The 21,094-nt window shown below is 40.0% G+C and overlaps 1 protein-coding gene across 1 annotated transcript in view; it reads left to right on the top strand.

The window, feature by feature from the left end:
* Positions 1–975: 975 nt before the first annotated feature.
* LOC127979554 (collagen alpha-1(XXV) chain) overlaps positions 976–21,094 on the top strand; it is a gene marked incomplete at both ends in the record, with an annotated part of 41,797 nt that continues 21,678 nt past the window's right edge. Inside the window, 1 exon segment of the mRNA XM_052585087.1 lies at positions 976–1,020. Within this exon segment, the coding sequence (XP_052441047.1) occupies positions 976–1,020 (45 nt within the window).

The raw sequence follows: 21,094 nt of genomic DNA, 5'->3' as shown, positions 1-21,094 counted from the left end.
TCATACCTTACTTTTTACTACTAGAGTACATAATGAACATGAATTAACATCAAAATGTAGGCTATTTTATAAGAGATTATACAGTACAACACTTTCAAACTGTGGAAAACGTGTAAAGCTTGTTAACATTGCTACGTAATATTAACCTCAGTAACCTTTCAGTGTCCATCATCAGTCAGCTAGAAAAATAGCTATAAAGAGGAGCATTTTGCTATATTTATGAGCTATTGAATTTTTATATTTTTACTTAACCTGTTGTCTATATGATTCAACTCCTCCTATAAAATTGAATTTTACTAATTAAGAAAAACAGACTGAAAGTGTGAAAGACATGCACTCCTAAAAATAAAGGAGCTTAAAAGAACAATTTTGGTTCCACAATGAACCATTCAGTCAATGGCTCTTTGAAGAACAATCTCTTTCTGACCTTTTCATAATCTGTTATTGTCTTCAAATGTTAAAGGCTCTTTATGAAACCATTTAGACAGGGAAAAAAGTTATATGGTTATCATGAAGCACCTTTATTATTAAGAGAGTATGACATCGACAACATTTACAGGATGCATTGAGGAGGACCCCAAACTATACTCAGGGGCCAAGTGATGCTTATGGTCCATGATATTGGTACAGATTTTGTGTAATAAACAACGCATGACTATATTTCAAGTTGGAAAAGACATTTAGCTCCCACTTTAAGTGAACCTTCATTCCCAGGTCATCTACAAAAGGATTAAAATGCTGATAAAGTCAACAAAAGACGAGACATAAACACATCAGTATGATTAAAAAGTTAAAATGTAAAATAAATAATTTAAATAAATAACATAAAACATGTTTATTCTGTGGCACCTAAAAAAATCATTTGGCGCCTAAGTTTTTTTCTTATAGGAGCCAATGGCTCCTAAGTTGATTTTTTTGTTTGGAGCCCTGTGCAGTTAATTTCAGCCTATAAATAAGTGTTTTTGCCTTTCACAGGGTGATCAGGGTGTTCCTGGACTTCCTGGCCTGGATGGTGAAAGGGTAAGAGGACTAAAATGTTCTAATTGTCCAGCTTCTATTGTCTATTTTGTGTGACACATATCATTAAGGATTCAAAGAGTTTATTGCCATGTGCACAATGAGGAAAACAAGTTTCCATGTACAATACAATTATTTATTTGCTGTCCACATTGAATACCAAGACAAATGCAAACTGTGCAAAAAAGAAAAAAAAAAACATACACATACACTAAGTAGACATTCAAAAGGCCCTTTTTACAGCCACACGTACTGCGGCGGCAGTATAAAGTGCATTTGTAGCCTTTGACCGCTGAGTGGCGCTTTAACTACAAGTTATCAAACAAGCGCATCAAAGCACATTTTCGCTAATAGACGTCAGTTTTGCCTCACTGACGTGTTAGATTTGAGGGCTTCAGTCAGGGAAAATGAAAGAAAAACACTGTAGTTAAAATATTTAATATCCACAGATGAAAGTTTGGTACTTATGAAGTTATGTGCATTTCTTAGAACGAATTCAAGCAGGATAAATGTCAAGCCTGTGCCTGAACCTGTGATTATATTTTCTCTAATCTACATGGTATTAAACCATATTTAAGATTTGACACATTTAAAATGTGTGCAGTATTATTTATACTATATTAATTATGCGTTATATTATTCAAAAGAAATTGTGGTTAACTTTGCATCGGAGCATTAAAAGTGGTAGCCTATTTTAGGGGGGTTGGCTACATGGATTAATATGCAAAATGTCAATATTTTCATATATTTTGCCTATATTTTAATTTATATTTTCAATATAAATATATTTTTTCCTTTAATAAAACAACATGCATTTTTGTTATTCGTTACCTGTCCTTTAACTTATTGGGGAAAAACATTTGTCTGTAAACTGATTAAGAAATTGTTGCATGTAACCCTCACGATTAAACTCAAGTTCTCTCATTATAATCAACAAAATGTAAAAAAAGATGTAAAAAAGAGCTTCATTAGCTGACAACATAAGTGATTTTAAAGGGAGCATTCTTTATGATTTAAAGCGATTTTAAAATCAATAATTCAAATTACAAAGAAATTTTTTAAAACAAGTTTTAATATAGTTATAAACTTATAACTGAGACAAAATGATAAAAAAAACTGTGATGTTATTACCTTAAAGGTGCTGTAGGGAATATATATTTATTAAACTTGTCATTATCTCCTGACAGTAGAATATGAGACAGATAATATGGCTCCTCCCAGTGGTCCTATTGCCATTTGCAGAAAGTCATGCGCTCCCGGTAAAAAACAACCAATCAGAGCTGCGGTCCGTAACTTTGTTTGCGTTCAAAATGTAGAAAAATGAACATAATAAGCGAGTACACCATGAATCCATTTTCCAAACCGTGTTTTTAGCTTGTCCTGAATCACTACGGTACACCTATAATAAGTGTTTATATTCGGACTATTTAAGATTGCTTCGGGGATACCGCAGCGGAGTAACCCAGTACCTTTGTGATTCTTCATAGACATAAACAGACAGAAGTAGCTCCGGCTACAATGTTCTTCCGCAAGACGCAAGCAGTTCTGTTTATTAACCGCTAGAGCGTCAAAAGTTCTGTACTGCAGCTTTAATGCTGGAAAGACCTTTATTTTATTTTATTATTATTTTTTATTATATATTATTTTGTATTATTATTTATTTTTTGTTAATACTAGCCCATCATCTGTGCAAATGTTGTTTGTGAGGAAAATAACAGTACATTTTTGTCAGTTATTTTATCTAAACAGATCGATTAATTTCTTCAAGATTTCAAAATCAAATAGCCTACTGATAATGTACAGTAGTAGAACTGTAAGATTACATTTGTTTGAATGCATTGCTGAAGCGATTGCGTGTGACTGTGCTTTATCTGTTTAAATCATGCTTTAACCCGAAAATAATCAGTAAAAGAAACAGACAAACTCATATAGCCTTTAACATCCCACTCGACTATTGCAGTCATTATAACCTGATCAAGCCATAGCTAAATATGTTTAACATGTTAAAACCACTCTGGTTGAGCCACTCTGAACTACGGGAGCCTGAGTGGTGCCTCGTCACCCAACCCTACTTGCTTTCATATTATTTAATGAAAAAAAAGCAGCTGCATTTAAATGCAGGTGTGTAAAATATGTGCAAGATTTGCACTGCACGTGTGATGGTAGAGGTGCAGCTTTTATTCTTATTTATTTTATCTTCATTACAAATCTTGTTTGGTTTCATTTTGGAAAATTGCATGAAAAAAATAATTTTCGTTGTAATGCAAAATGCGAATTAATATTCATATGCAAGTATTTGTGCAAAAATTATTAATTTGCATTAATGACAGGGCGCATTAATATTCAACATTCAACAATCTGTGAATGTTGTATTTCTCTGTCGGAGAGAGCCAGCACTGTGAATTTCATCTTGCAGAAAACATTTGTTTATTAATAAATAATTAAAATGTCTCATTTTTCACAATTATTAGGCTACTTCTGCATGTATTTTGTGGCAAACTTAATGCATGTGCTTGAGCACGGAATATATTCCGATTTTTATTATGTTAATTTAATATAAACCTCTGATTAGTTGAATATAACAAATGGACGACTAGAACTAGAAAAATTAATTGGGAACAGACCTTTTTTTTTTGTCTTAACCAAAACAACAGTCCTATATAAACCGGTTCAGCAACTTTGAAAGCCTCATAAGACACTGTCCATATGAAAGAGCAATTCACACCTTTATCTCAACTCCAACAAGCCACACATAACTAACCCAAAAACCTTGTACTTGCACTCTCAGACTTGCATTGTCAGACTTGCACTCTCAGACACTTGTGCTTCCGCTAGCGATGTCACTTGCAGTCTTTATTATTATTTTTTTCTATTTATTGATAACTTTTTGTTTGAACCTTTCAACATTTTACAACAGTAGCCAGGTGGTGAAGAAAAGAAAAAAAGAAACTAAATTGCAATGCCACTTGCAATCGCTACTTGCACTCTCCGCTACCTGTGACGTCACTTGCAATCAACACGTTTGTGCATGTTGCCAATGGAGACAAGATGCTGTGGTTGTGATTAAACGATTAAAACTAAATTAGTAGGCCTACTACTATACACAAAGTCTTTAGTTAAGCGTTTTCCTCCTGTAGAAAAAAACAAACACTTAATATGGCATAATGTATTAGGATACGTTAAGTTCAATTAAAAGACCAAATTCGATATATAGTTATTATGTAATGTACAACAAGGCAAGCAGATGGCTATGAACACAATGCGAACGCTTAATGTGGCCTAATAACAGACTTAAGGGGGTCGCACACCGGACGAGAAGCCATTCAGTGTCTGTCTGCGGCGCCCAGCTACGACTCAGAACGCTGTTCAAATTTCTGCCGCGCCACAGAGAGTCATCTGCATAGTTTTATATTAAAAAACCCAGATGTTATAAACTGAAATTAAAATACAGTACACTTGTTTCATGCAAATAAAATATTACAAAGTGTTTGGTTACGTTTTCAGCTGCACAGTTGCCTAGACAACAGATACAACAAAACAATAACAGACTTATTATAATAACACAGATTATTTTCATTAATTAACGTTCAAAACTCAGCTTTTATCAATTAAACTCATATATTTAAAATAATAATAATAATAGATGAAGTTAAAACTCTCCCATCTTGCTGCGAAATTGAGCTCACACATATAGAATGTGCGCGTCCGGTGTGCGCAATCCGTTTCCATATTCGTGATGTTGTCCATTTGTAGCTTAGGTATTATTTGTGAGGTAAAATAGGCTTTGTTGTACACGCATGTTTCAGTATCGATGAAAAAAAAATCATAATTAACAATATGTGGAGTAAGTGGATCGCTGCAAACGTTGAATGTCTGTTGAAAGACTGCTGTTTCCAGTGAATATGTACACGAGACACCAGCGCTATCAAACAGCTGAAACAGAAAATACTCAATATTTGGGCACACATAAGGCATAATTCAAAAATGCAAAGTGTTAGTAGTTTGAAAAAATCAAGAATGAAAACAGAGTTAATAATAATTATTGCTAAATGCTGGACCGGTCCCTGTTCCCGCCTCACAGCGTGCGGGACTCACGCTCAGTGACGCAGCTTCACTGTCTGCGGTTTGACTTTACTGAATCAGGGTGTACTCACACTAGGCACGGTTGCCATGAACCGGGCCCGAGTACGATTGTCCCCCCTCCCCACTCCCCCTCTGGCCTGCACTCACATATAGGGTTTCAGCATTCGTGCCGGAGCACGCTTATGTCATTATGGTGCGACGGTTTCGGGATAAATAGGAAGAGCGGCGCTCTCTGAACACAATGGAGTGCATCGCTCTGTTTTCTTTGTGGATAATTTTGTGTTGTTTGGTCCACAGCCTGTTGTTAAACAGATGTGTCGCCTTAGTGGCGCGAAAATTTTCACGTAATCGTGCTGCTCGTATGAGGATGTTTGCAAGGTACCAGCCGAAGTGCAGAAGGACTTTGCGGTTTTTAGTTTTTATGCGTTTTGCACCTCTGCCGTAGACCAAAGCGACCCTTTCCCTGCCATGTTGGTTTTGGAGCGTCGCAAAACCGTTACGCAACGCGTCCTTTTCCGTGCTCCGGCAAGGTTAGCGCTCACACTGCATGCGAACCGTGCCCTGGCCCGCCTCTTCCAAGCGGGCCAGGCCGGCTAATCGAGCCGTGCCCGGGCACGATTCGGAGCACTCACACTAGTCAAACGAACCGCGCTTTGGTGGTCAAACGCACTCGGGCACGGTTGAAACTGGCTAGTGTGAGTACACCCTCAGATTGAGGCGAATACAACTTATTGATCATGAGCCCAACATTTAGCAAGCAGGAAAACATTAATTCTACCTGAAGGAAGACACATTTTATTGAGCTAATGCTGTTAAATAGAGAGAGAGAGAGAGAGAGAGAGAGAGAGACTTTTGACTTTTAACATCTCTTTAATTACAATCTATACCAGAAATGTATACACCTTCAACATCTTAATACATAAATAACAAAACCTTATAAAACTCTTTAAAAAATTAAAAAAGCATCTTTTACAGCAATACATCACATCCTCCCTCTTCATTGGGTTTACATAGAACATTTTCAACACCCCATAAATAGAAAAAAGAATCAGTATCATTCACCAGTTCATAATACTTATACTCCATAACCAGCCTACTCTTTACCAGAGCTTTGAACATGTCCAAAGGATCATTTTCACTATAGGACTGCATTTTTCTCTTTCTTGTCAGCCACATTGCCATTTTTGCCATACCAAATAAAACATTTATCAGGACAATTTTTCTTTTATCTGAGGTGCTATATTTTGGACCAAAAATAAAAAAACTATTTGTAAAAATAAAACCAAAATCATTACTCAGGTTATTTAACACACCCATAATTCCTGCTAGCCTGGGACATCCAATAAATATATGAAACACTGTTTCTGGTAGCCCACAAAACAAACACTCTTCTCCTTGCAAAGGATTGAGATTGAGAACTTTATAACGGTTTGTTGCTAAAATCCAATGAGAAATCCTCCATTGCAAATCTCCACTTCTTTTCTCAATTGGTTTCTTATACAACGTCCTCCAACATCCTTTTGGAGAGGCCTCTGATTCAAGTAAATTAGTTCATTTGGTCTCTGGAATATCTCGCAATGCTCTTAAATTTAAGTATTTCACGCATACCAGATAAAATGCCTTCTTTGATATTGTGTCAAAATGACCAATTTCAGGTATTTTAAAAGACAGTAATCTTCCATCAGCCTCCTGCCAATCTCCTACATTTACACCCACCCTGATGCTGGGGAAAACAGTTTCAACCATTTCTGCTTGCACAGGTACAGTAAAACACTCCTGCAATTCAGCTAATAATTTTTCAACAATCCTAACAGAATGAACACCAATCCTCGAGGCCAGTTTTTCCGCAGCAATCCATTTGCCCCCCGACTGAAGCTGCCCGATTTTACATATTCCTGCTTTAACTAAGCTTGAACATACACCTTTAGATTTTAACATCCCACTAGATAAAAGAGGATTAAAAATCAAAGGTTCTTCCAGCACTCACTCATGGGTTACTTCGGACAGCTCTCTTTTAACAATAAATATTTGCCACACATTTAAGACTGATTCATAAAAAGAAGGGAGTCCATTAAAATCTACTTCCTTCAAATTCATTAAGAATAGGTGTCTATCCAGGTTAATCCGCCCAACTCTTCTTAATAAAGCACAAGCTATTTCAGTCCAGTTCTGCGGCTGATTATATAGGAGTCTTTTCACAATCTGCAGTCTGAACGCAGCGACCTTGGACCTTGGACCTGTCCATGAGGCCTTGACCTCCTTCACTTAACTGCAGGTACAGTACTGATTCTCTTAGCCAGTGTTGTCCATTCCAAAAGAAATTTACCAACACTCTCTGAATTGCTTTAATAAAACCATCTGGTGGATTTAAAACAATTAATTTATGTCATAAAATAGAGGCGGCAAGATTATTAATGACCAGTACTCTCCCTCTATATGATAATTGAGGTACAATCCAATGCCATAACCTCTTACAAATTTTAGCATTAACGCCTTCCCAATTTTTCCTTTGGTATTCTTCTGAACCTAAAAAGATGCATAAAAACTTGAATCCATTTTTTTCCCACCTTACATTTCCAGGGATAACAGGTTTTACATTGATATGACCACATTCCTCTTTTTCAGTGCACCAAAAAGCTTCGGGTTTTGCTCCAGTTCAGTTTAGCAGAAGACGCTCTCTCATATAAAGAGATGCTGTAAGTAACAACATCAATATCTCTTTGATCTTTCACGATCACAGTTATGTCGTCTGCATATGCTGTTAACTTAAACGCATTGCAGCTACCATCTACCTTTAGACCAGACATTTCTTTTCTCAACATGCATAGGAGTGGTTCCGCTGCTAATGCGTATAACTGACCGGATAGTGGGCATCCTTGTCTTATGCCTTTAAGCAAACTTATTGGTTTACTTAAACCACCACCTATTTTTAGAATACAAGAGGCATTCATATATAAGAGTTTGATCCATGACATAAAAACTTCTCCAAACCCAAAAGCAGTCATTGTATCATACAGAAAACCATGATCCACTCGATCGAATGCTTTTTCCTGGTCTAGGAACAGTAAACCAACATTCACTTCATGTAGTTTAGTGTAATCTAAAATGTCCCTGATCATAAAAATGTTATCATATATGGATCTTTCTGGTATGCAGTAGGATTGATCTTGATGTATTATGTCTCCTAATACAGTTTTCAGCCTATTTGCCAACACTTTAGCTATTAGCTTATAGTCCGTTGTAAGAATTGACACAGGCCTCCAGTTTTTAAGATCACTCAAGTCCCCCTTTTTGGGTAATAATGTTAATACTGGCCGTTGGCAACTTGTGGGAAGGCGTTTTTCTTTAAAACACTCTTGGATCACCTCATACAAATCTTTTCCGATGTAGTTCCACATAGCTTTAAAAAAGTCCACTGATAGTCCATTGATTCCAGGGGCTCTTCCCGCCTTCATCTGTTTAACGGCATCAGTCAACTCCTCAAATAATACAGAACTGTCCAAACTCTCCCTCTGTGTTTTAGTGAGAGAAGGCAACTGCTGCAGAATCTGTGAGACACATTCAGGATCCGTTTCTTCCTTTCTATACAAGTTTGAGTAAAAGTCCACCGCAATCTTTCTCATTTCTCTTGCCTCAAAAGTCTTTTGTCCATCGGGTTTTGTCAGACAATACATTTCATTTTGTTGTTTTGACACCTTTTCTAAATAAAAATATATGCAGTGGGAGCATCGATCTCATGAACAGACATAAATCGTGATCTTTTAAGGGCACCTTTTGCCCGCACTTGCAACAAATCTTCTAGATCGCGTTTCTTTTCACCCAACATGCCAGCTGAACATGCATTAGATTCCTGAATCATTCCGGATGTAATGTATAAAATCTCTTGTTCTATTTCAGAAATGTTCTGTTTTATTTTCCTTGTTGAAAAACAAGAATACTGCTGACAAAATATTTTTATTTGTGTCTTTCCTATTTCCCACCATTGTATCAAATTATCAAAATCCTTTTTTTAGAAACCCATTCCTTCCAAAACATTTCAAATTTCTCAATGAACTCTTTTTCTTTCGACAATGCATTATTCAATTTCCAATATGGACTTTTAAATTTAGCTTGATTCAAAACAATATTCACTGTGATAAAATTGTGATCTGATAGACAACATGGAACAATATCACACCCCATTATTCTTTTTTTTTTCAGCACCCTTGACATAAAACCTGTCCAGTCTGGCTACACTTATCCTTCCCTGCGAAACTTTGGTCCATGTAAAGTGCTTCACCTCTTTATTCCTGTCTCTCCATACATCTACCAAATCATTCTGAACTATAGACGGTTTCAACGGCAACAACATAAACAAACGTTACTGCGAATGAGCGCATTTGTGGACCTAACTTAACTTCCGGTAGACTTCCAAATAGAATCAATAACAACAGCCAAGTCCCTCTAGAGTAGATATTTTTTGATAAACAAAATGTTTGCTGCGTGGATCAGGCGGACTTAATGAAAATGCAATTCATTATTTGCCAACAGTAGATGTTTTAAAGCATAGACATAAAGCGCGAGAAATAGAGGTTTCCCCAGTTACAGCTGTAAACAAAGCAGAGCTGGTATGCTCATACGCTGCTATCAGGCATATAACATGCAAGTCTTCCTTCAGAAATACAGCGATATAAAAACACCTGTGCCTCGCTTTGATATTTAAACATATAAATGTAAGGAATTATTATTATTAAACGTGCAGTACTTAACATTACTCAATGAAGCCTTTTTGAAAGAAAAAAACAGTTTTAAAATTGTGGTGAGTCTCCAAAAATAAATAAATGTATGGGAAACACATCCCACAGCACAACCACCTGAGCCCAACTTCAGTCTACTCATCACCTTGCCTTTAATTGCGTTTGTAGAAGGCACTGCAGCCAGACCGATATAAACAACACAGACCGGAAGTTAACTTAGGTCCAGGCACGTGCGCCCGATGAAACTGTCTATAAAACTTTTTAAAACAGCAGCTGATACAGGATGTGGTTCTTCATTATTCCTATCTAAAAGAAAGTTAAGAGAACAATTCCAATCCCCACCAATGATTAACATACCATCTAAAGTGTAGCTTTTTAAAAACTCTCCTAATTTTCTAAACATGATTATTTTATCTGCCCCTTTATTTGGAGCATACATATTTATAAAAACAAATATCTGATTTTCAACTTTTGCATTCACCATCAAAATACGTCCTCTCTCTATTTCTGTTTCTGATAAAATGTTAACATTAAGATGAGTTGCAAATAAAATAGCTACACCTGCACTAACATTTGTGCCATGGCTTGAACAGAACTGTTCTTCCCACCACAAATTTAACTCGGATTCATTTTTTATATCACTGTGGGTTTCTTGTAAAAATATTACTTCTGAGTCTTTAAGCCTAAGAAACTCAGAGACTAAAACTCTTTTTCCTCCATCCCTTAACCCATTAACGTTCAATGATCCTAATCTAAGAATCTGCATGGCAGGGAAGATGGAAAAAATCAAATGACAGAAAAGAAAAACAACAATTGGGTTATATCCCACACCCATGTGCTTTATTTTTTTCCATTTTGACAATTTTGCGTTTTCTTTCTGAGTTTTGCGTACGTTTGTTAGAAACTTTTTCAGTCAAAATCGTTTCTGTTTTGAAATGACCTCGTAGCCCGTCGATTTATGTGCTTTCACCACGGATTTTATAAACTTATTAACATCTGCGAAATATTTTGCAACATCAACTTTTTTCCCTTTAGTTAAATCCAGAAAAGCATTTAATTCTTCGACAGAGTACACCTCCTCCACCGCTTGACTACAATCAATCTCCGAGAAAACCGAACAATTGTCACTATCCTCCAAGTCTTCATCACTGTTTTCACTCTCCATAACCACATTATTCTGTAGCACGCTAACACTCGCAGCCTCTTCAACATACACACATTCCTTCTCCTTAGCAACATCCACTACATCCCCCAAAACAATCGTGCCTACAGCCTTATCACCAGCTCGTGTAACAGAGGCCAGCGAGCAGTGCTGTGCAGGTAAACCTCACTCCCCGATCTCAAGAGACGCACTAGCGACAGACGCTAGTGGCTGCAGCCATTTAGCCTCCTTGTTAGTGCGTCCGCCTCCCATGCCGGAAGACCCGGGTTTGAGCCCCGCTTGGAGCGAGTGCGAGGAGCGTCAGAGAGAACCCGGGTGAGAGGGGTTACATTGGTGCCGTGACCCGTACGGGAGTGAGGTTTAGGGGGGTGAGTGTAACAGAGGCCAGCGAGCAGTGCTGTGCAGGTAAACCTCACTCCCCGATCTCAAGAGATGCACTAGCGACAGACGCTAGTGGCTGTAGCCATTTAGCCTCCTTGTTAGTGCGTCCGCCTCCCATGCCGGAAGATCCGGGTTCAAGCCCCGCTCGGAGCGAGTGCGAGGAGCGTCAGAGAGGACCCGGGTGAGAGGGGTTACACTCACATAGATGAAATAAACTCACTCACCTCCGACTTTGAGCTTGGATCTAAAGCACTCTTCTCGGGTGGAGAACCAGGCTGAGGGATAACGCTGGGTTTCTCTGCCGATACCGTAGCCTCCGAATCGTTCTCGTTAACCGCGTTTATCTTTTGTTTTTTCACAGCAATCATTACATCCTTTGCGACTATGGGACTTTTTTCTTTATCTTGACTTCGCTTTTTTCACTTTGCACTGTTTGCTTATCTATTTCGTTCTTTTCATTTTCTGATTGTATCTTATGCGGGCACGTGAACTTTTTATATCCTAAATCCCTGCATTCGTAACACCTCAAGCTATCCGTTGTTGCAAAAATCATATAGGAACTGTCCCCATGTTGAATACGAAACGAGATGTCCAGTTCCTTAGATTGCGCGTTCAACAACATGAAAACTTGTCTTCGAAAAGACAGCACATGTTTTAAAGCTGCGTTCTTGCACCCGAGCGGCAACATTTTAATGGATCCAGCAGACTTTCCAAAGCGACTCAGTTCTTTCATAATTTGCTCGTTGGAAATGAATGGCGGAGCATTTGAAATAGTAACCCTGGTAGCAGGTGCGCGCAAAGGCGTTACTTGCAACAGTGAATCGGCAACAACAATTCCCCTTTCAACAAGGCTGTTTACGAATTTTTCATCTTTTAAAAACACCACTACTGCCTTGTTCATTCTGGATGCTGATGCTATATTTTCGTGCCCCACAATCTCGCCCATTGCTAACAGTACATCTTCTACGGTAAAACCTTGATCCGAGAACACTTTGCACCCATTTTTGATTGATAACCCCGGCGTTATCTCGCCTAGGAGAGACGCCATGGCCCTAATCAAATCAATAAATTACCCCACTTTTTTGTAGTTTTTTCCCCCTTTTTCAAAACCATAAAATAAAAAAGTGATAAACCAAAAAAAAAAAAAAAACACATAAAAATAAGTTTTAACTTGAAAACAACTTCAAACCGTGCCGCTCTCACCCCCCACACCACACTTCCGCTCCCAGAGAGAGAGAGAGAGAGAACCAGTCTAGGGCTATTAAACTTAGAGCTCATTATATTGAAGTACAAATCCAAACACCAGAAACGTTATGCATTTTATGAATAATGAAATTTTATGAAAAGTATGCACTTTATTTATTCACATGCAGTATGGTTGTTGGTATTTAGCAGTTAAAACCTATTTTAAAACTTGAATTTAAATACTATTAAACTAACTTTAAATTCTAAAGGAGGTTATAAGTAAAAAAGGATAAAATGTCACAGGGCATGTTAAATAGTCTAAATGAACTTGTGTTAATAATATAATTAGGACTAACAATATAATTCGATTTTTTTTTTTAATGAACAATTCCTGTATGAAATGGGACAGCAACCTTTATATCAAACATTTTTAAATCGTCCACAGCTGAGCATCGCGGGAGGCTGATCAAGTAATTTTCAGATTCAATGAAAAAAAAAAAAACCCTGGGGTGCGTTTCCCAAAAGCATCGTTAGCCAACTATAGTCGCAAGTTCCGTCGTTACCAAGGTAGTTCAACGATTCTGTGTTTCCCGAAACCATAGTTCAAACCACTGATCTATATAGACCCCTTTTGCGCGGACGTCAGAGGTACGTCACGGCGCTAGCTGGAGGCAAAACAAACGGAAAACTGGAGGCGGCTAATACAAACCAACACAGGGTCGGCTACTCAAGGAGCTTAAAATGTTGTCTTGTTGTGTTGTTGGTTGCCAGAATCGACGGAGAACATTTTATATACATTGTTGTGATTAATTGTGACCGGAATTTAAGAACATGGTAAGAAAGAATAAATACAGAAAGTTTATAATTAATTTGCAGTCTTCAGAATTTTTATTTCTAGAAACTAATTACATCTTAATAATAATTTTACTGTAATGTCACTCTTTATTTAATCTAAGGATTTATACGCCTGTGGGATATTCTGTGCACAGTTGGGTGGTTGGAACTCAGCTGGCCTATTTCTCCGGTTAGAAAGAACTGCAGCTACTCCAGAGTGAACATTTCAAGTCTGGATGTTTATTTGTGTGAATATGCACAAAATGTGGTTTCTGTCATAAAACAAATGAAGATGATAAATATACATGTTATAATATGAAATGAGAAATGACAGATGCAAAGATAAAACAATGTATGATATAGGAACTCTACATAGAGCTAACTGTCTGATGAAATAGTAAACAAAATAAACAAAAGCTTATTTTCACATATGAACACTAAATGCAGCTTTATTAGCAGACCGGGACTGCTGCTGCTTACAGGTGTCAAATTACACTGTGTGTGTGCGCGCTGTTCTAGCCCTCCGCTGTGCTCATTGTAATAATTATTAAAATGCTGGTCAGAGACTAAATAAATATTTACATCGACACATATGACAAGCGATGCTTTTATACAAATAAATAAGCATCTTTGATTGCAAATAAACAAATAAATTTGTCATATACGTGAGGATTACAGCTATGGTACTTATATCGATGCAATTATTTTCCTGAGGTAAAATAAACTGAATTACGCTATAACACACTCTGAAACACATCTACTATGATAATAAATATTATTACTTACGGAGTTATAAACGCACAGCAATACCACACAAAGGAAAAACAGACTTTAAAGGAATAAAGCCAGGGAAACTCCGTATCAAACTATTATGCTGGACAGTAGCGTCTAACTGAAAACTTTTGCGCATGCACCAGACAAGTCTGGACAAGTTCGACTCGCGCATGCGTAAGGCAGGGAATTTTGTACAGCCTCCCCACAAATTTACACAGGAAATTTGTACACAGGAAATTTTGTGTAAATTTGGAATTACAAATTTACACAGGAAATTTGTAATTCCACAAAATGTCCAGCTTAGCGACTGGTGCTACAAGCTAATCTTCAGGCATTTCTGGTAGCACAATCAGTTTGGCCACAGGGCGGATGTATGTGTTGCCTTTAATGTCCACTTCAGCAGCTCTGATTGCACCATCATCGCTTGGTAGGACTCTGGTTATCTTTCCAACAGGCCATTGGGCTCTGGGAAGTTGGGAATCTGCAATTAATACAACCTGATCGACTGCTAGGTTTGATGTTATGTTCTGCCACTTCTGTCGAAGTTGAAGACTTGGTAGGTAGTTTCTGAGGAACTGGGTCTAGAAGTGATCGGCGATCACTTGGCTGTGTCTATAGCAACGCCGTCCAAGCAGATTACTGGGTCCATACACAGCCTGAGGTAGGGAAGCATCTCGCCGCCCCATAAGCAGCAAATTGGGGGTAATCGGGTCTGGATCCGCTATATCAGACGATACATACCCCAGGGGCTTTAAATTTAAGATACCCTCCACCTCGATCAACACTGTACTCAGGACTTCCTCTGAGAAGTTATGATCTTTTAGAACAACTTGGAGGGAAGCCTTGACAGATTTAATTTCCCTCTCCCATACTCCTCCAAAGTGAGGCGCGTGCGGTGGGTTGAATATGAAGGACATTTTTTGGTTGGCTAGCTGCTCTCGGAGGGATGGTTCCATTTCCACAAAAGCTTCAGAGAGCTCACGCTCTCCCCCTCTGAAGTTGGTTCCTCTGTCCCAGATAAGTTCAAACTGCTTTCCTCTTCTCGCTATGAAGCGTCTGAGGGCTAATAAAAAGGAATCTGCATCCATGCTGCATAACAAGTCGAGATGTACACACCTTGTAGTGAGACATTTAAATATTATGCCCCATCTCTTTTCCTGCCGTCTGCCAATTTTGATCATGTAGGGACCAAAACAGTCCATCCCTGTCGACCAGAATGGAGGCTGATTAATCCTCAGACGAGAAACTGGTATGTCTGCCATTTTAGGTATAACAGGCTTGCCACGCCATTCCCTGCATTCAGCACATTGTCTCTGGTGCTTTTTGACCATCTGACGGCCTCTGAGAACCCAATAGGTTCGTCTTAACTCAGCGAAGACTCTTTCAGGACCTGCATGCATCAGGCGGTTATCAAAATCTTGGATTAACAGTTTGGTTATGGGGTGTTCTGGTGCCAGCACAATAGGGTGAAGTGCATCCTCTGGTAGTGTTGCAGCTTTGCGTAATCTACCACCAACTCTAATCAGGCCCAGATCAGGGTCTAATGCTGGAGCAAAGGAACTTAGTTGACTGTTTGAATGCACAGGTTTGTTGGCTTGAAGGGCATGCACTTCATCAGGAAAGCTTTCAGTCTGTAAACGTTTGAGTACAGCCATTTCAGTCTCTATGCGTTCTGTGGCAGACATAGGGGGTGCTGCAGCACCATGCAGAGACTCATATGAGGTCATGATAAGGTCGTCCCATGATTTGCAGTCATCTACATTAGGTAAAGAGGTATGACTGATTAAGACATAACCGCAGAATGTGGATTTGCGGAGTTCATCCAAGTCTTCCACTGGCACTGAGGGGTGGATAGGCCAGTGGTCTGGAGACTGATGCAAAAATTCTGGACCTTGGTTCCATCGGCAGGTGTGGGACAGATCTGTGAGGGTCTTAACCCGGGTTATATCGTCTGCAGGGTTGTTGTCTGAATCTACATAGTTCCAGTTTTCACATCCAACGAGGTCTTGAATCTCTGCAATTCGTGTGCCTACGAAAACTTTGTAGGTGCATGACTCAGACTTTATCCAGTGTAACACGGTGGTTGAGTCTGACCACATGACTGTCTGTCTAATGTTGAGAGTAAGTTCGGAGTTCAGTGTTTTGGCAAGCTGAGCCCCAGACAATGCTGCACAGAGTTAAGGCGTGGCACAGAGAGTTGCTTCTTAGGTGCCACGCGTGACCTCACCATGATAAACACAACTTGGATAGAGACATCCGTTTCTGCCCGTAAATATGCCACAGAGCCATATGCTTTCTCTGAAGCATCACAGAAGACATGTATATCGAGAGTTGAGGAGGTGTTGTTGCATGCTATTGTGTAACACCTAGGTATTGTTATTCTTTGTAGGTTTGGAAGCTCTTCTTCCCATGCCTGCCATTCTGAAAGGAGATCAGCTGGTAGAGTTTCATCCCAGCTTTCAACCCTCTTCCATAATGTCTGAACTAGAATTTTGGCCCTTGTAGTAAAGGGGATGATGAATCCGAGTAGATCATACTGGCTTGCCAGGATGGGATAAACAGTTCTCATTGAGGTTTCACCATTTGTAGAGACAGGTCTGTGTTTGTAACTGAAAGTGTCTTGTGAACAGTGCCACATCAATCCAAGTGCTGACTCTTGCGGATCAGTTTTATTAGCTGACAACCACAGTTCACAGCCCTCTGATTTTGCCTCGGAGGGTAGGTGAGCAATCACATCAGGAACATTGCTAGCCCACTGCCTTATGTCAAACCCACCAGTATTCAACAATGTTCTCATTTTGTCAATGAGATTTTTAGCCTGATGCTGACACTGAAGTGACTGTAAGCAGTTGTCCACATAGAAAGACTGCTGGATAGACTCAACTACCTCTTCATTGTCCTCATTGTTGTCTCTGACATGCCTCTGGAGAGCATATGTGGCACAGCATGGACTACATGTGGTCCCAAATGGTAATACTCTCCATTCATAGATGTCAGGGGTGCGCTCTCTTTCCATGTCCCTCCAAAGAAAGCGGAGCAGTGGCTGATCTTCAGGTAGCAGTCTGATCTGGTGAAACATGGCTCGTATGTCTCCACTTATGGCAACAGAATACTGTCTGAATCTAAGCAGGACTCCCAGCAGTGGTGGACCAAGGGTGGGACCAGGCAGTAGATTGTCATTTAGGTTTGTCTGCAGATGGCTGAAAGAGCAATTAAACACCACACTGTCTTTGCCATTGTGGTGCACAATGTGGTGAGGAACAAACCATGATTCAGTGGAACTGGCTGCTTCTGCACTGGTTATTCGGACTGCATAGCCAGCCTCTTCAAGTTTGTGTATCTCCTTGTTATACACATTTGCCAGGTTAGTGTCCTTAATCAAGCGGCGTTCTGTGGCTCTTAAAAGAGCCATGACAGCATTTGGTGATGCCTGAAATTTGGGTGCATCCACTTTTCGCAGCAGTGGAGTAGCGTAGCGACTCACACCATCAACTGTTACTTGTACCGTTTTCTGTTCCAACATGGCAAGTGCAGCTTTATCTTGTTTAGAACGGACTACTTCTTTTCGTTTCTTGATGGCAGTATGTCAAGCTGCCACAATCGCTCCACATGTTGATGTAACTCTTGTGTAGGTGAAAGGAATGTGGTGTGAAGGCATGAGCTTATGTTTGAGGGTTGTTGGAAAAAGGTTGTTGGTCCTTGCACTGTCCACCCAAGCTGCGTGTGTACTGCTATAGGGCTACCAAGCGGACCCATACGAATTGGGCAGTTTGGTGTAATCAGCTGCGGATAATCTGATCCTATGAGCAGCAGAGGCTGTACTTTGGTGAAGCTTTGTAAAGGAATGTCCCTGAGGTGTCCATATCTTCTCTTCAGCGTGTCTACTGGACAAGACTGCTCAGCAAGATTAAGATCTGCAGCTGTGAAAGTTTATGAATCTGGTGTTTTACATTCAGGTGTGACAGAGCTGATACCTCAAAGGAGACGGTGGTACCTCTCAGGTGAACAAGGTCGTGTCTTATTGTTCTAAGAGCCAGCACTTCCTCAGGTCCTTTAAATGCAGATGTTTGGCTGCTGCAGGTAGTATGATTGTTTTTTCAGTCCCATCGTCCAACACTGCATGAGTGTCCAGAAAACTTTTGCCGCTGCGAAGTCTCACTGGAACTACTTTCAGCATGACTCTGCCTGAGTGACTGGTTTGATCCAAGTAAACTTGAGAATTGGTTGTGCTCACCGTTAGTATGCTCTGATTCTCCACAGCAACTGCAACTTCATGTAAAACAGGCAAGTGGAGTCCCCCACATGTAGAACACGCTCTCTTAAGAGTACAGCTGTCTGGTTTGTGACCTCGTCCACACCTCCAGCATTTATTGTGGTCCTTTACCCAGCTTCCCCTTTGAGTGTGGTTCAACCTGCAAAAAGCTGCACAAGCATTGAGGTAATGTTCATGGTTGTTGCAGAAGGGACAAAAGGGCTTAAAGCGATCCTGCTTTTTAGCTGTAGCTGCCATTTTAGATCCTGTGGATGAGCTAGAGGGCAAATTAATGGCTTGAGGTTGTTCACTGCCTGTGAGAATTGTGGCTGACTTGGCTTTAGAGTGAGGAAGGAATTTCTGTTCTCGCCGAAAGGCTTCTGGTTGCACTGGCCCTGTTACCCGCCGAGATATCTGAATGGCCTGGGACTTGCTTTCCAGCCACTCAGAAAATTCTGACAATGTATAAGTTCTAGAACTGCCACTCACGATGATGTGCTGGTTGAGACAGTATTCTATGAAGGAGTCTCTGTAACTGACAGGAAGTTTGGTCAGTAAAGTGTCAACGTGGGAACCACACTGCAGCTCGTATCTAGATGGCCCTTCCATAGTGTTCAACATGCCCACCAGTGTGTTAACAGCTGCTGCAAAGTCCTCAAATCCCTGTGCATCACCTGGTCGAATAGCTGGAGCATTAAGGATTGCTCTAAGCTCGCTCTGAATTAATTGTCTTGGTTGACCGTATCTCTGTTCAAGAGCCTGCATGGCACTGGTGTAAGGATATGGGCTGTTGACATACCTCTTAGCTACCTGGTAAGCAGCAGGCAGATGTAGGTGATCCAAAAGCACTTGATATTTATAGTCCTCTGTTAAATGTCTGTGTGGGCCAAGGACGCTGTCCAACCCTTTCTTGAGCATCAGGAAATCACTTTCTTTCCCTGAGGAAAATACTGCCAGCCTTGGTTTTGGTATGCCATAGGAAGAAGCAATGACCATCTCCATCAGTCCAGGCGTCACATTGTTTGTAGGATAATAATGTTGTGATAGTGGTCCAGGCCAAGGAGGAGGAGGTGGTGGTTGAAAAGGGTGATGCAGATGCATTGTTGGTTGAATTGGCACAGGCTGAACTGGAGCTGGCACTGTCTGCTGGTACTGTAGCGGCAGTGAGACTGGAACAGATTGTGCAGCAACTGACTGATGTTGGGGCTGCACATGAGAAGGCGTAGGCTGTATCAGGCTTGGCTGATGCTGTATCTGAGGATGGGCAGGCTGAGCAGCTGTAGGAGGCCATGAGTCTGCCCGTCGGAGTTCAGAAAGCACCCTTTGAGGTTTTGGCCCTGGCAGAGAAGCTACACGAGCTATATTACTTGGCTGCATGCTTGATTGTGGGCGCTGCTGCATAGGGGGCTCATGATAGAGTGTTTCCTCATAGTGTGGAGATGATGCTACAGTCATGGAAGGCTGTAATCCCATGTTCCTGAGTTCAGCCTGAGGAATGCTCTTATAATGTGCATAAACAGAAGATCTAGAAGCGAAGGATGCTTGTCTAGCACTGTCCATTCTGATCTGAAGCTCTCTCATCTCAATGCTTAAATCTCTCTCCAAGTGGTGCAGGTTTCCACCTTCAAAGTCTCTGTCCAAGGGAGGAGGAGTAATATAGCCCTTGTAAGGGTCCTGGCTTACATTAGGTATTCCTTGAGTGCCATCTGCTGGTGATGGATGAGCATGCATCAGATGTGGATAATCAAGCACATAATCCTCCAAGTAGGTGGGTACCCGCCGGGTACGACTTGGACGAGGATCTGGTACTTGTTCTCCCTCATAGTAATCTCTGGATGTAGCCATAGCGCAGCTGATGTACCGATCCGGCTCGAAGGACCAATTTGTGGGATATTCTGTGCACAGTTGGGTGGTTGGAACTCAGCTGGCCTATTTCTCCGGTTAGAAAGAACTGCAGCTACTCCAGAGTGAACATTTCAAGTCTGAATGTTTATTTGTGTGAATATGCACAAAATGTGGTTTCTGTCATAAAACAAATGAAGATGATAAATATACATGTTATAATATGAAATGAGAAATGACAGATGCAAAGATAAAACAATGTATGATATAGGAACTCTACATAGAGCTAACTGTCTGATGAAATAGTAAACAAAATAAACAAGAGCTTATTTTCACATATGAACACTAAATGCAGCTTTATTAGCAGACCGGGACTGCTGCTGCTTACAGGTGTCAAATTACACTGTGTGTGCGCGCACTGTTCTAGCCCTCCGCTGTGCTCATTGTAATAATTATTAAAATACTGGTCAGAGACTAAATAAATATTTACATCGACACATATGACAAGCAATGCTTTTATACAAATAAATAAGCATCTTTGATTGCAATTAAACAAATAAATTTGTCATATATGTGAGGATTACAGCTATGGTACTTATATCGATGCAATTATTTTTCCTGAGGTAAAATAAACTGAATTACGCTATAACACACTCTGAAACACATCTACTATGATAATAAATATTATTACTTACGGAGTTATAAACGCACAGCAATACCACACAAAGGAAAAACAGACTTTAAAGGAATAAAGCCAGGGAAACTCCGTATCAAACTATTATGCTGGACAGTAGCGTCTAACTGAAAACTTTTGCGCATGCACCAGAC

Source organism: Carassius gibelio, chromosome B19 (genome assembly GCF_023724105.1).
Source record: "Carassius gibelio isolate Cgi1373 ecotype wild population from Czech Republic chromosome B19, carGib1.2-hapl.c, whole genome shotgun sequence".
Lineage (NCBI taxonomy): Eukaryota > Metazoa > Chordata > Actinopteri > Cypriniformes > Cyprinidae > Carassius > Carassius gibelio.
Note: the sequence above shows the minus strand (reverse complement) of the source record. Positions and strands in the feature narration are given on the sequence as shown.